This window comes from Megascapheus bottae, chromosome 31 (genome assembly GCF_031878675.1).
Source record: "Megascapheus bottae isolate mThoBot1 chromosome 31, mThoBot2.hap1, whole genome shotgun sequence".
Taxonomy (NCBI): Eukaryota; Metazoa; Chordata; class Mammalia; order Rodentia; family Geomyidae; genus Megascapheus; species Megascapheus bottae.
The window spans coordinates 4,300,532-4,315,757 of NC_143539.1; the positions used below are offsets into that span (position 1 = coordinate 4,300,532).

Here is a 15,226-nt window from a genome sequence, read left to right on the forward strand (position 1 = left end):
CTGAGTTTGATTCCTTGGAACCACATATATAGAAATAGTCAGAAATGGTGTGGTGGGCTCAAGTGGTAGAGCTCTGGCCTTGAGGAAAGCCCAAGGACTGAGCTCAGGCCCTGAGTTTAAGCTCAGGACTGGAAAAAAAACAACAAAAAAAAAGTGGTAGGGTACTAGCCTTGAGTGGAAAAAGCTCAGGGATAGTGCCTGGGCCTAGAGTTCATGCCCTTAGACCCTCTCCCCCCAAAAAAACCAGAAGTGGAGCTAACATAGAACCAGACAGGAATATGTATCATACAACACCATCCACACACTGTACCCCCCCCCCCAAGAGATCCCACAAATGAGTCAACACAGTTCTCTGGAGCCCATCAGGCGAGGTTTTTATGGTGTTTGGGAAAAGCCAGCATGGCTGAGCCAGACCCGCCCCCTCCCCTAGGCCAGCACCTCCCCTAGCACCAATCTGGACAGAACACCCAGATCAAAGAATGAGTGACACCTTCCAAGGAGGGAGTGGTGGGAGGGGCTCGGAGCTCTTTTTTTTTTTTTTTCCCCTTGTACAAGTCCATGAGTAGCACCATTGTAGATGGGGAGCCAGGAGAGGAAGGGGACAAGCTGGTAGCAGAGAGCTGAAGCCTCCTTACTCCTTACTGAGATAGGAAAAGGGGCTGTGCGTGTGCCTACGCGGCTGGAGAAGTGGCCTGGATTGTGAACCACCCCAAGGACATGGGGGAGCCCAGGCCCCTAGACACATGGGGGAAAGCCAAGGTAAGGAAGTCCATGTCTGGAGAATTGGGGAGGGGAGGAAAGGGGGTTCATCTTGGGGCTGTAAGCCTAGGGGAGCAGGGGGCTAGAGGTATGGATGAGGGGTGGATGGTCTTGAACTGAGGGGAGAAATGAGGTGAGTTCTGTGGGGCTGGGGAAACAGAATGGAGCTTGGGATGCAATCAGGGAGTGAGGGGTTGTAAGATTTTAGATCAGGAATCACGAGGGGAAGGGGAAGCATTTGAACACTGAGTACTAGTGTCTCAGGAATTTACATCTGCAGACAGAGGCAGTGGGAAGATACGAGGCCTAGAACCCGAGGAAAAGATGCAATCAGAAGGAGAAAAACAGAGTGATGAGGGAATCCTGGAACCAGAGGAATCTGGTGGCTTTAGGGTTTAAAGCCTAAAATTGTAAGAAGTGGTGTGACCCACAACTCAAGTGTGGAGGGAATTGTGAAGTTTTCAAACAAGCCAAATTGTGAGACTCAAGGTGAGAAAGAACCTCGGGATGGTGAAATGTGGAGTCAGAGGTGCTGGGGGACATGAGCTCTAGAGGACCATGCTGGTGAGGGTCTAGAGCCGGGGACCCAAATCCAAAATGGTGGAAGGTCAAGGACGATGCAGTCTAGAATGGGGCAATACCAAGAGCAGGAAGTTGCACAGTCCAGAACCAGGGAAGACTAGAGGACCCAATGTCAGAGGTCACACAGTCTAGAACCAGGGAAGGCCAGAGGCGGTGTGGCCTAGAACCAAGGAAGACGAGAGCCCACACAGTCCAGAACCAGGGGAGGCTAGAACTCACACAGTCTAGAACCAGGGGAGGCCGGAAGTCACACAGTCTAGAACCCAGGAGAGGTTAGAGGTCATGGAAATGGAGGAAGCTACAGGCTCCCTTTTCAAGAGGATGATCAGATCACAAATGACATCACAGTCGGTCACTGTCCCCATGCCAGCAGGGCTGGGTGGTGACCTGGGAGGCTAAGCCCCCCACCCCCTGTCAAAACTCCCTCATTTTCACCTGTGGAGAGGGAAGATTGGGGCCCCACATTCTCGTGGCCCCTGTACTGATTAAAAACCATGTCATGAAAACAATAGCTACAAAGAATAATAATAGGTGGGGGAGGGAGGAGCAATTTGACTGGCTCTCCATGCCCCTGAGAGCTTGGGATGGCAGATCTGAGCCCCACACACCTAGCACCCCAAATTAAGGCTAAGAGAGTCCCAGCAAAAGACAGTGAGGTAACCAAGAATGAAGAACCCCAAAGGAAAGTCCTGAGAGAAGGATAGGGGGCCAGAGACCCCCTCCTGAGGTCACTGAACTGACACCAACCCAGGGAGCCCCAGGCTGGGTGCAGGCAGAAGGATGGGAGGGCTGAGGTAGGCCCGAGGTTGGGGGGAGCCCTCTACAGAGAGAGGTCCCCCTTCCTGTGCAGACAGGGAGCTGCGGTGTAGAGTGTGGCTGAGGTCCTTTCTGGGACAGGAGGAGGGTGCCAGGAGAAGGGGCTGGCTCAGCAGGCCTGAGCTAAGCCTGCTGTGGATGCTGCCAGGTGATTCCTGCGCTGGGAAGCATCTTCCTCAGGGTAGAGAGAGAGAAGTGAGGGACCCAAGCCTATAAGGGAGACAGAAGGGAAACAGAGAGACTGAGCACCATGAGCCCAAATAATCAAGTTTAGACCCAGCACAGCGCTCCCTCCCATAATCCCGGTTATTCAGCAGGCACAGGGTTCTAGGAGGACTGGGCTTCAAGAACAGCCCTAGCCAAAACAAAGCCAACTCCTGGAGACCCTATCTTAGTCACTACTCCAGGCATTGTGGGGTGCATCTGTCATCCCAGCCCCTTGGGAAACTAAACTCTGAGGATCTCAGTTCCAAGCCTGCTCAAGAGGAAGTGTCCATAGGCCTCTCATCTCCATGCTTCTCCCAGGACCAGCGTGGGCACCACGGTGAGGGAGGGGACGGCCCATCCTCTCTCAGCTGCGTGGGGAGGACGGCAGGGCTCTGGCCCTCCCAGTGTCAGACTCACCCAAGGTCTCATGCACGTCCGGGAGCTGGCTGCTGACGTTCTGCCTGTTTCCTGGGGCCGGTGCTCCTGTGAGAAGGAAACTCTGGGGAGAAAGGCCGAGTGCTACCATCATTGTTGTCTTCACCACCATCCTTAGCACCACCACCCCGTCCAAGAGAGAAGGCAGCGGCAGGTCAAGGCATGGGTGGGGACCGGGGACCACATGTTTTGCCATGGACAGGTCATAGTCTCCCTCCTCCTCCTCCCTCCTCCTTTCTCCTCACTCTGGGCCCAGCAGGCTGGGCCTTGTGGCCTTGCTGGGGTCCTGAGTTGGGCCATAATCAGGAAACCCTTACTCTCTCCTGGGTAGGGGATCCACCCTGTCTTTCTGGAGGCAGCCCCAGTGCTACCCCAGCCCTGGAATTTCCCCCCACCCCATTAGCTCCCCTGTCTGTAGCTATGGTGTCAACTAGATGTCAGCCTCATCTGACTGATAAGGTACACTTTCTTCTGGGTGTCTGCGTGTCATAACAACAGCATTTCGAGAATGCTCAGGATGGTCAGAGTGGTGGTACACGCCTGTAATTCCAGCACCTGGGAGGCTAAGGCAGAGACATGGTGAGTTCAAGGCCAGCCTGGGATAGAGTGAGATTGTGTCTTTGCAAATAGGAAATAAACAGGAGGCACTTGCTGTGTCCGCAAGAAAGCACACAGTAGGCACTTAATAAATATGAGCTGTTGATACCATCAACCACATCCTTTGCAGATTAAGGAGCCAGGGAATTCTTCTGTGGGTCCCTCACCCCCCAGGGGAGCGGAGGAGATCCCCCCACACCCGCCTCTGACATAATCCCCACGTGGCTCCTTTGACCTGGCTTGCTGCTCCATTCGCAAAGCTTTTCAAACCCATGAAGGGCACTAGAAGGTCGGCTGAACCGCTGGCCTCCCGCCTGACCTTCAGCCAGCCCTTGGCCCTCTCCGGTTTCCCCATCTATAAAACAGAAGGTTCAATCCTGCTACGACATTCTGAGGGCCCAGAGTTTCCTTCCCACAAGCTCCAAACGTACCAGGCTGACGGAAGACAGGAGGAAGTTTCCAGAGCCTGGACTGGGGGACCGTTTTTTTGGGGGTCTCACTCCCAGTAGCTCTACCCCCTCATCCTCTGAGCTCTGGGTCAGGGCCCTAGTGAAAAAGAGACAAGATGCAGAATACATTAAGCCTGTGTGGGTGGGACTTAGGCTCCTGCCTCATGTCCACTGAACTCCCAGCACCCCCAATTAATCTTCCCACCTGCCTGACCAAAAGCTCATCACCCATCCATCCACCTATCTACCTATCTATCCACCTATTTATCTACCCACCCAATCATATATCTCCTCGTGCCCTCATCCATCCATCCATCCATCCATCTACCCACCTACCAGTTCATCCCTGTCTATCCATACATACATACACCTACCATCCATCCATCCATCCATCTACTCTCTACTAATCCATCCACCCATCCATCTACTTTCTGCCCAACCACTCACCTATCCATCCATCCATTCATCCACCTATCCACCCACCCACTCATCCTTCCATCTCCTTCCATCCATCCACCTATTGATCTACCCATCTACCCACCCATCCATCCATACACTGTCTATCCACCCATCCACCCACCCACCCATTCATTCACCATCCATCCATCCATCTAGCCATTCATTCATCCACCCCTCCACCCACCCATCCTTCCATCTCCATCCATCCTTCCACCCACCTAGCTATCTATCCATCTCTTCATCCACCCATTCATCCACCCACGGTGGGGAATAAGGCAGGGGCCACACCAGCAGGTAGCAACATCTTCTCCATACTCCCTAAGTCCCTCTCACCTCTTCCGAGGCCCTGTCACTAGGGAGGATGCTGAGGGGTCCCCTCTGGAAGGGCTGGAGCAGCTGAGCCTGGGGTCACTCCCCCAGCGGGGCAGCAAGGAGGGCTCCGGGGTTGGGGGTGACACGCCGTGGAAGCTCCGAGCGCGGGGCCGGCGGACTCCACCTTTGGGCCGGTGGTAAATCCTGGGAGGCTGGTCGGTGGAGGTAAGCTGGAAATCGTCATCCATGGAGATGTAGGGAGCCAGCATCTCCAAATCCAGAGCATCAGCATCCTGTGGCAAATGAGCATCAGTCCATTAATTCGTCCATCCTTCTACCAATCCACCTGCTCACTCACCCATCCATTCATCTGTCCATCCATCTATCCATGGGCCCTCCATTTGTCCACCCAGATATCCATCAGCCATCCACTTATCTGCTCATTCATCTATCCAATGGCCAACCAATTCATCTATCCACCCATCTATCTATCGGTTATCCATTCATCTGTCCATCAGCCATCTATTTATCTGTCCATCCATCTATCCATTGGCCATCCATCCATTCATCCATCAGCCACCCATTCATTTGTCAATCCATCTATCTTTGGGCCATCCATCCATCCATTCATCCATCCATCCACCAGCCTTCTCTGAAGCTAAAGCCCTCCATGCCAGCCCTCACCTGTGCTACACTGAGCTCCGTCTCAGCTGTCCTGCCGCCCCTCCCAGCAGTGAAAAATTTGTGTGCTTTCTCCATACCCCCCAGAAGCTGGTCTGGGAGATCAGCCTGTGGGGAAAGGGGGCGAAGACAGAAGGAATTTTGACCCTGGGGAGGAAGTTAAAAGTAAAACAATCCCGAGCTCAGGCTAGATATGAGAGTCAAGATGTCAGATGCTTGGGGGGTGGGGGGGGAGTTTTGCCTAGTGGTAGAGTACTTGCTTAGCATGCATGAAGACCTGAGTTCAATTCCTTCATACCACATACATAGAAACAGCCAGAAGTGGTGCTGTTTCTCAGGTGGTAGAGCTCTAGCCTTGAGAAAGCCCGAGGACAGCCAGGTGCGGTGGCTCACGCCTGTAATCCTAGCTTTTCAGGAGGCTGAGATCTGAGGATCCTGGTTCCAAGCCAGCCTGGGCACTAAAGTCTGTGAGACGCATCTCCAGTTAACCACCAGATAACTGAAGTGGCACTGTGGCTCAAGGGGTAGGGCAATAGCCTTGAGCTCAATCACTCAGGGACAATGCCCAGGTCCAGAGATCAAGCCCCATGACTGACAAAAAGAGAGAGAAGAGAGAGAAAGCCCAAGGACATTGCTCAGGCCCTGAGTTCAAGCCCAGGAACTAGCCAAAAAAAAAGATGTCAGATGCTTGGGGACAGGAAAGATCCCCAGGCTGCTACAAATGAGTTCTGGTCCTAAGTGTTTGAACATCACAGTGCCTGAGTAGAAAAGCTCAGTGGGTGCCGATGGCTCACACCTGTAATCCCAGCCACTCAGCAGGCTGAGACATGAGGATGGAGGTTTGAAGCTAGCTTGGGCAGGAAAGTCTGTGAGTCTTTATCTCTATTGAACCACCAGAAAACCAAAGTGGGGCCGTGGCTCAAAGTGGCAGAACACTAGCCTTGAGTGAAAAAGCACAGGAAGAGCATCCAGGCCCTGAGTTCAAGCCCCACAATCAACAACAACAAAGCTCAGCAGTGAAGATGGAAAAGGTTGGAAAGAACAAAGGTTGAGTCCAAGACATTCAGCAATTAGGGTCTTAGGGTCTGAAATCTGGGAGAAAACAGTTTTGTTTTTTTGAGGTATTGCCTCATTATGCAGCCCAGGCTAGCCTTCCATTTGAGAGCCTCCTGCCTCTGCCTGCTAAGTGCTGAGATTACAGGCATGAACCACCACACTCAGCTGATTTTCCTCATGTAGCAGGTGAAGAAATGGAGTGTTTAGGAATTCTCTCACTGGGGGCTGGGAGTTTGGTCTAGTGGTAGAGTGCCTGCCTAGCATGCACAAAGACTCGGGTTTGATTCCTTGGTATCCCATACATAGAAAAAAGCTGGAAGTGGTGCTGAGGCTCAAGTGGTAGAGCTCTGGCCTTGAGAAAGCTCAAGGACAGTGCTCAGGCCCTGTGTTCAAGCCCCAGAACTGGCAAAAAGAAAGAAAGAAAGAAAGAAAGAAAGAAAGAAAGAAAGAAAGAAAGAAAGAAAGAATTCTCTCACCCAGGGGACACAACTGGTAAGCAGCAGTATCAGGATTTGAACCCAGGGCTGTGAAAATCAAGATAGTGCACACTCCTGATTCTGAGGTTCAGAGTTCAGACTCCTGGTCCCAGCCAGAGCTTGTCCCTCTTGCTCTGCTGGTTGAACATTCAGAATCTTCTAAATCCTGAAGGGCAGCCAGACTCGGGAATTCTAACCATTGGAGAATCTACAATCTAGGCCTTAGTGATCTCACTTGGCTTGTTTGTTCCTAGCTGACGCTGGCACAATACTGTTTGAACCATAGCTCCACTGCTGGCTTTTTGCTGATTCACTGGAGATAAGAGTCAAATGGGCTTTCTTGCCCCGGCTGACTTCAAATCACAATCTTCAGATCTCAGCCTCCTGAGTAGCTGGGATGACAGGTGTAGGCCACTGGCGCCTGGGTCTGGAATCTGTCTCATCCCAGCCTCCCCACTCCACAGAGGGGCACACTTAGGGGCCGGTGGTGGGTGGGGCTGCTTACTGGGACAGGGCTTTGGGGACGGGGTGTGGTCTGCGGCGTGCTGGGTGTGGCAGCTCCTGGAGGTCCATCCAGGATGGGTGCCAGGAGACGACGGAGTTCAGGGCTACAGAATCGTCGGGGGTCGGCAGCCAGAGTGGCCTCACTCAGGGCAGGAGGGTGCAGGAAGGCCAGGATCCGGGGACCGGGGGTATCTGCAGGATGAGGAGGAAACAGGGTGATTCTCTGGGGCTCAGGGTCACAGCCACCCCACCCCAAGCTCAGGGACCAAACTGACCCAGCCAACAGCCCATGAGGATGGGGCACCAGGAAGGTGAAGCGGGGAGGGGAGGGGTATACCCAGTGTCATTCACATCAGTTCCCAGACACAGCAGGGAGTGGCTCAGGAGAAAGAGCAGGAGGGATGAGAGAAGAGCATTCTGGGTAGTTGGGTAGCTGGGTAGTTGGATGTGCAAAGCTAGCTTGTTCCCAGAGCTCTGAGGAAGCTGGTGTGGTTTGAGGGGAGGACACCAGAAGGAGGGAGGCCCCACAGGCCTTGGTGTTTGACTTCTGTTCAGGGGTTCCAGGACACAACATTCTTGTTACCTACCAAGTTTGTTCCCATTATTAGGGGTGTCTTTCTGAGAGGAAGGGCCTGGGCGACGAGGTTTTCGAGAATGCCGTTCTGTCTGCTCCAGTGACAAGACCACTTCTGTCTCCTCCACCCGGCTAGGATACAAGGCGAACAACAACAACCAAAAAAACCCAACAAAAACAGACATGGAATGAGAGCAGGAGGTGGAGGTTGTGGCTCCAGTGGTAGAGCGCCAGCTTTGAGTGTAAAAGCAGAGCGAGATCTCATGGCCCTGAATTCAAGCCCCAGTCCCAGCAAGGTCTTATAGTCCAGCCCAGGCTATGTTCCGCCCCCTTCCCCTCCCCCTCTGCCTCCTGAGTGCTGGGATTACAGAATCTTCCTTACATTCCCAAATATGAAGAATTCATAGGGTGATATTTTTATTTAGGAAGTTTCTATTCATAGAGGTTTCCCTCCTCCAGGAAACGGGTTTATAAATACATCCCTTATGCGCTCCACACCTCTGGTCCCACAGTTTTGCAAGCTACAGAGATACCCCAAATATGTGCCTGGCAAACTGGCTTCTGTGGTATTGGGGATGGAAGGGCAGGGCCTGGCAGGTCTAAAAATGCCCTCTACCATTGGGCCACACCTCCAGCTGTTCGCTTGGTGTTTAGAGATGGGTCTTGCGAACTTGATCAAAGGAAGGCCTGATAGTGAAGTCCTCCAACCTCTGCTTTGAGAGTATCTGGGATTATAGGTGGACACCACTATGCCAGGCTCAGAAACTGGCTATTGGAGTGTAGGTCTGGGGACTGAGGATCAGATTCTCATTTGCATAATTAGCATAAACCATTTTCATTTAACATCTCATTAGCATACATTGCCCTATGAGAAAAACTGCCTCAGTGTGTGTATGTGTGTGTGTGTGTGTGTTGGTACCAGGCACTGGTTACCTGTCATCCTAGCTGCTCAGGAGGCTGAGATTGCAGGAGTGCAGTTAGAGGCAAATTGAAAAATTTGCCAGAACCCATCTCCAAAATAACCAGCCAAAAGCCAGGCTAGGAGTGTGTCTCAAGTGATAAAGGGTCAGCTCGAATAAACTGGAGGCTCCAATGCAAACCCCAGTGCTGTCAAAATAGTAACAGTAATAATGAAAAAAAAAAATGTCAGGAAGGATGTGGACCGCTGAGGCTCTTACCCGCGGCTGCTGCAAAGCCAGGAGGCCAATTTGGAAAACAATGTGGCAGTTTCTAAAGAACCTAAATATATACACTCACCACCACCACAGAACCCAGATGTTCACCGCAGAGAAATGAAAATAAAAACATGCATGCATGAAAATGTTCACACTAGCTGCTTTTGTGATTGCCCCAAACAGGAAGCAGCTGGGGAGAGAATAAACTAACCCAGGCCCCACACACCACAAAACACAGACTCAACAATAAAAAAGGAACTACTGAGCTGGGTGCCTCACGCCTGTAATCTCAGCTACTCAGGAGACTGAGGACAGGGGGTGCGAAGCCAGCTCAGGCAAGGAAAATCCATGAAATTCTTGTCTCTAAGGAACCACCGAAGAGCTGCAAGTGCTGCTGTGGCTCAAGTGGTAGAGCGCCAGCCTTGAGCAAAACAAGATCAAGGACAGTGCACAGACACTGAATTCAAGTCCTGGATTGGCACACACAAAATAATAGTAATAATAATAACTATGTTTTTCTTTTTTTTTTTTTTGCCATTCCTGGAGCTTGAATTCAGGGCCTAAGCACTGTCCTTGGGCTTTCCTCAAGGCTAGAGCTCTACCACTTGAGCCACAGCACCACTTCCAGCTTTGCTTTCCTTCCTTCATTTCTTTCTTTCTTCCTTCCTTCCTTTCTTTCTTTCTTTGTGGGTCATGAGGCTTGAACTTGGCCTGGGCACTGTCCCTGAGCTCTTCAGCTCAAGGCTACCACCCTACCCTTGAGTCAAGCCCCACTTCCCATTTTCTAGTGATTAACTGAGAGTCTCAGGTCCTTTTGTTCCCGGGCTGGCTTTGAACCTTGATCCTCAGATCTCAGCCTCCTGAGTAGCTAGGATTACAGGCGTGAGCCACCAAGGGGCCTGCTTAATAATAATCTTTTTCAAAATTAGTTTATTTTTCCATGCTGGGGGTGGGACTCGAAGCCTGCTCTATCAATGGAGTGCAATCCTAGCCTACCGTCCTCTTTAATTTGAATTTAAAGAGATTTCAGTGGGCCACTTGCATTCATTCAGGAGGCCACACAAGTTCCACTTCTACATCCACAGGCACGCTTAGACACACCCATTCACGTCCGCATGTCCCCCAAAGCCCCTCAGCTCACCTGATCACAAAGTGCACGCAGACAATGCTCTCTGACTGGGGTCCCCGGCCCCCGGACACCACCGTGGCCTGTGTCTGGGTCCACAGATAGCCACCACTCCGGGCCAGGAAGCGGTACTGGCCAGTCATCGCCTGGCCCTTGATTAGCACTGGGGGAGGGAAGGGGCAAAGCTCAGAGGCTTCCTCGGTGTGAAGGGGTGGGGAGATCGGGGACTCAGGCAGGAGGAGCTGAGGTGTGGGGAGGAAAAATCCAGCTGGGGCCCTGGGGCTGCTGGCTCCAATCTGGACATTCAGGCTACCTACAGGTGTGGACAGTCTTGCTCACGGCGTCTGCATCCAATGCATGGATGTACTCATAGGCAGAGCAGCCAATCAGGTCATCGGGATTGTAGCCGGCCACCTCTGCGATCCTGGGGTGTGATGGAGAAGGGAGTCCAGTCAGGGTCAAGGGAGAAGGAAGGGGCAGTAGACACAGGGACTGGTAGGTGGACTATCTAGGCCAGGACGATAACAAAGCAGAAGGGAGGGAGAAAGAAATAGAAAAAGACAAGCATTGGAGGAGGGTGAAGCACGAGGAGCCAGAGTTTGAGGCCAGCCTGGGAAAAAAGAGAAACCTTGTCTCAGAATAACAAAAACTAAGCCGAGCACCAGAGGCTCACACCTATACTCCTAGCTACTCAGGAGGCTGAGATTTAAGGATCGAGGTTCAAAGCCAGCTGAGGCAGGAAAGTCTGTGAGACATTTCCAATTAACCACCCAAACCAGAAGTGGCGCTGGGGCTCAAAGTACAGAGTGCCAGCCTTGAGCAAAAGAGCTCAAGGACAGCACCCAGGCACACGGAGTTCAAGCCCCATGACAGACCCTCCCCCCCCCAAAAAAAAAGTGCCGAGGCTATGGCTCAAGTGGTAGAATGCTTGCCTAACAGACTCGAGGCTCTGGGTTCAAACCGAAGACACTCAGCCATATGCAAACTGTTTCTTGGTGTGCAAGATTCTTCTGCAGGACAGTGCAGGAAACGGTGGCACAGAGAGGTGAAGTCACTTGGCCAAGGACTGAAACCATAGTCAGGATTGAAACCCAAGCAGATTAAACCCAGAGTGACTGTTTCTAACATGCCTGGGAGGTGGGTAGGAAGGAAGATGGAAGGAAAGGAAAAGACAGAGGAAAGAAGGGAGCAAAGGACATAAAAGATAGAGAAACATTTAGTAATTCGGCGAGCGGCCAGGCCAAGCCTACCGGTCATCACAGTAGGTAAACTTCATGTCCAGGCTGTGGCGGCTGAGGAAGGCCCCGCGGCCCAGCGGGGGCTCCAGGCTGCTGGGGTGAGGAATGGCTTCACAGATGAGCACCAGACACTGCAGGGGACGCTCTGCACGGGGGCTCCCACCTGGGGACGTCTGCGTGGGGAGCTTGTAGGCCCTCATGTGTCCAGAACAGTGCAGTACCTGTGGGGCAAAAGAGGGGTGCTTGGCATCATCTGGGCCTGGGCCACATCTCTGGCCCCCAGAGACAGCTGGGGAGAAGTCCCCAGGGATATCTTGGAGTGACTTCTTGGGGCTCTGAAGATCCTGATTTTAGCCCTCGGCCTGGAGGAGCCCCACAGAACTCTTACTGCAAAGGCCCCAACTGGAGAATCCTTTATCAAGCCATCAGGGGCCAGGCCCCACCCTGGCAGACTCCGGATCCTTCCCCATCGCCCACTTGGCAAGGCACAGCCCACCTTCCAGGTGGCTGCCTTGAGGTTGAGCGTGCGTCCTCGGCTGGTGAGCGTGCTCTTCATACGCAAAGAGAAGCGTCGCTGGGTGGGGGCCTCTGACTTCTTCTTGGACAGGCCTGAGGGGCAGGGGGGGGGGCGCATAAGATGAGGAGGAGGACCCCAGCACTGGGTCTGATCCCCAATCTCCAAGGCCATCTCCTTTCTCTGCCACGCTGGGGTGGTCCTCAGAGTCTCCCCCTCCACGCCCCCCCAGAGGTGGAACCCGGGCCTGCAAGGCACTCACTGGGCCTGGGAGTCAGGGCATCCTGGAGCTCTTCCTGATCGCAGGGATGGACGAAATCAAAGATGCTGTGGCCGATGAGCTCTAGCTGCATGGAGGAGCGCAGAGGGGTGCAGAGGTCAGGGGAGGCCCTTCTGACCAAGCCCTCATCTTCCTCCCTGTCATGGCCTCTGCCCCAATTCATGAGCCTGGACTACTCCATAGTCACCCCATGAATTCATTCATCCATTCACTACTCAATCTCTGGCTCATTCATGCATTCATTCACCCCCTCATTCATCCACTGGTTCACTCATTCATCCTCCATTCATTCATCATTAGCAGAGCTAAGGGGTGCTGGCAGCTCACCTGACTAAGGCCCAGGTGCTTGCTGACATTTTCCGACAGGTAAGCCATATCTCCCTCCTCAGTGAGCACCATGACGAAGCCCTCCAGAGCCTTCAGGTAGCACGCATCCAGTGGTTCGCCCCCTGCTCCCACCTGGTTCCACTCCCCTGGTGCCCGGGGTGGGGTGATGGGGGCATCACTAGTCAGTTGTGGACCCACCTTCTACTGGTCCTCACTCAGAGGGACTTACAGAAATGCACAGGAAGGGGGAGGTATGGGGGTGAAGGTGACATTACCCACAATTCTTAGAGAGCAGGCCTCCTAGGCTGGCAGAGTACTACAGGGAAAATGGGGGGGGGGGGTAGGAACTGTAATGGTTCAGCAGGGGCTGTGATGGTTCAAGGACTGCCTGAGGGTAGAGTCCAGTCATCCTATCATAAAATCTTCCTCCATAATAGTCTTTGGATTCCAAGCATGTGTATGTGTGTGTGTGTGCTTGTGTGTGTGTGTGTGTGTGTGTGTGTGAAAGAGACAAAGAGAGCAAGTTTCCTGTAATGTAGAATTGAATTCTAACGGTGGAAGCAGGAAAGAATGACTACTATAGAAATAAAGGGAACGGGAGGAAAACAGGAATTCACAAGGAATTAAAATTTTGGCGCTAGAACCTTCCCAAGGGAAACTTTTATAAGGGATGGGCGGGGCCTAAGTAGGAGACTCTCCCTCTGGACCAAATCTACCAGTAGAGCTGGCTTCGCTTGGAGCTCCAAAGGGGCGGGGCCTCCCTGAGCGCATTCCAAGGGGCGTGCCTTTACCAATGATAGACAGCTAAGGCAGGGGCGGGACTTTCAAGAATAGGCTCCGGATTGGTCCGCAACTGGAAGAGGCGTGACCTCTCTGCAGAGCGGCTTCCAGGGAGGTGGGTCTCTGGGGGCGGGGCCTCCATAGAGCGGCATTCCTCTGGAGGCGTGGCCTCTTCCGGACGGGGGCGTGGCCTCGCGGGAAGGCGTCTCGGGGCGGGGCCCAGCAGGAGGAGGGGGCGTTCCCGGGGCGGGGCTCACCTGCCGCGCAGAGGCGGTGCATGCGCAGGTAGCTGATGGTCAGGCGCATGATGGAGGCCTTGTCCAGGTGCGCGCTGACCCCGCGCGCGAAGGGCAGCGTGTGCGCTAGCTGGTACAGCACCTCGGTCTCCTGGCTGCGCCGGCTGCGCGCCGCATCCCGGGACTTCTCCTTGCGCAGCTCCGTGGTGGACCTGCGGGGCAAGAGCGGCCTTCACCGACGGCGCCCTTCCCTCTCCACCCCTCACCCTCCACGAGCTGCAGGGGCCCAGCTCGCGGGGCGTCGCCCCTGGAAAGACGCAGCCCGCGCCTGGGTTCGGATTTGTACCTGTCCACGTGGCCGCTCATGCTTGCACCCCCTCCGTGCCTCCGTCCCCTTCCTGGGTTTATCTGCTGCTTATTCCCCGGGAGATAAGGAGTCTCGGGGGCACAGGGAGGCCGTGCACGGGAGAGGGGCCGAGGCAGGAGCCCCCCTCCCCTGCCCTCTTCCCTCTGGAGCTCAGCTGAGAGGCCTCAGAATCTTGGGGAGAGATAGCTCAACAGTCTAACACCCGCCACGGGGGGGGGCCCCCAAAGGGGCAAGGCCCCGGTGGGGTGACAGCCAAGCCACCCTCCCCCAGGGCTCTCTCCAGCCTCTGCCTTTCCATCCACTTCAAGCACCCATGCTCCAGTACCTGCCACGTACCCCAACTCTACCAGATCAGTTTCCATGCCCAGAAAGGGAGGAATTCATTTAATACCAGGACAACGGGAAAAGGGAGCAAGAAAAATTAACCCCACTGAACAGAGGGGAAACTGAGGCTTGGGACGTGCCTTGCTGGCCATAAAGACAGAAGGCAGATGGGAACCCTGGGGGCCGGCCTGCATTCTTAACTTCTCCGTCTTCACGGCCCTACACTTGGTTTCTGCCACTACTGTGAAACTCAAACTGCAGGTCTGCACGAATCCAAACTTTTCCACCTATATTTTATTTATTCATTTTTAATTTTTCTCCAGTCCTGGGGCTTTAATTCAGGACATGGACACTGTCCTTGAGCTTTCTCAGGCTAGCATTCTACCACCTGAACCACAGCATCACTTCGGGCTTTTTCTGTGTATGTGGTACCGAGGAATCGAACCCCGGTCTTCATGCATGCTAGGCAAGCACTTTACCACTAGGCCAAACTCCCGGCCTGATTTTTTTTTTTTAAGACAGAATCCCCAGCTGTCCAATTATAGGCATGTAGCACTAACCTCAGGCTCATCTATACTGCAAAAACAAAACAAAACAAAACAAAAAAAACCACACAATAAGCCAATAAGCAACTTTCAAGGAGCCTGAGGATGGGGCGCTTTTAAATCTCCATTTCACAGCAGGGAAACTGAGGCTCTAAAAGGGGAAAATCCTTTGTCCAAGAAGTCACACCCCCAGTATGTTGCTGAGTTGGGATTTGAACTCAAGTTTTAAAGCCTCTAGTCTTTTCTCTGAACCTCTCTCCTACCTGAGGGGACACTTCACCAACAGAATGTCTTGGAGCAGAGATTGTTTCTTCCTAAATGCTGGAAGGGGGGGGTACTTCTGCAATGGAACTAACCCCAGACATATGAGGCATCAGAGGAAATTTTTCTGTCTAGTTACTAAGGGG

The 15,226-nt window shown here is 53.3% G+C and overlaps 1 protein-coding gene across 1 annotated transcript; it reads right to left on the reverse strand.

Moving 5' to 3' along the window:
* Positions 1–836: 836 nt before the first annotated feature.
* Hif3a (hypoxia inducible factor 3 subunit alpha) lies at positions 837–13,949 on the reverse strand. Its single transcript, XM_090322511.1, has 15 exons — positions 13,930–13,949; positions 13,605–13,795; positions 12,568–12,713; positions 12,223–12,307; positions 11,943–12,055; positions 11,459–11,667; positions 10,526–10,632; positions 10,224–10,371; positions 7,921–8,039; positions 7,335–7,525; positions 5,301–5,405; positions 4,638–4,909; positions 3,828–3,942; positions 2,782–2,863; positions 837–2,367 (listed from the first exon to the last, which is right to left on the reverse strand). The coding sequence occupies exons 1-15, from the start codon at positions 13,947–13,949 to the stop codon at positions 2,267–2,269; spliced, it is 2,004 nt and encodes a 667-aa protein (XP_090178637.1). The 3' UTR covers positions 837–2,266.
* Positions 13,950–15,226: the final 1,277 nt, after the last annotated feature.

Bases quoted from the DNA above. Each gene is read 5' to 3' on its own strand.
- Hif3a (XM_090322511.1), bottom strand. From the start codon at position 13,949: ATGAGCGGCCACGTGGACAG. The intron at 13,796-13,929 runs GTACAAATCCGA...CTTGCCCCGCAG, and splicing joins ATGAGCGGCCACGTGGACAG to GTCCACCACGGAGCTGCGCA. The intron at 11,668-11,942 runs GTGGGCTGTGCC...TTTGCCCCACAG, and splicing joins TCAAGGCAGCCACCTGGAAG to GTACTGCACTGTTCTGGACA.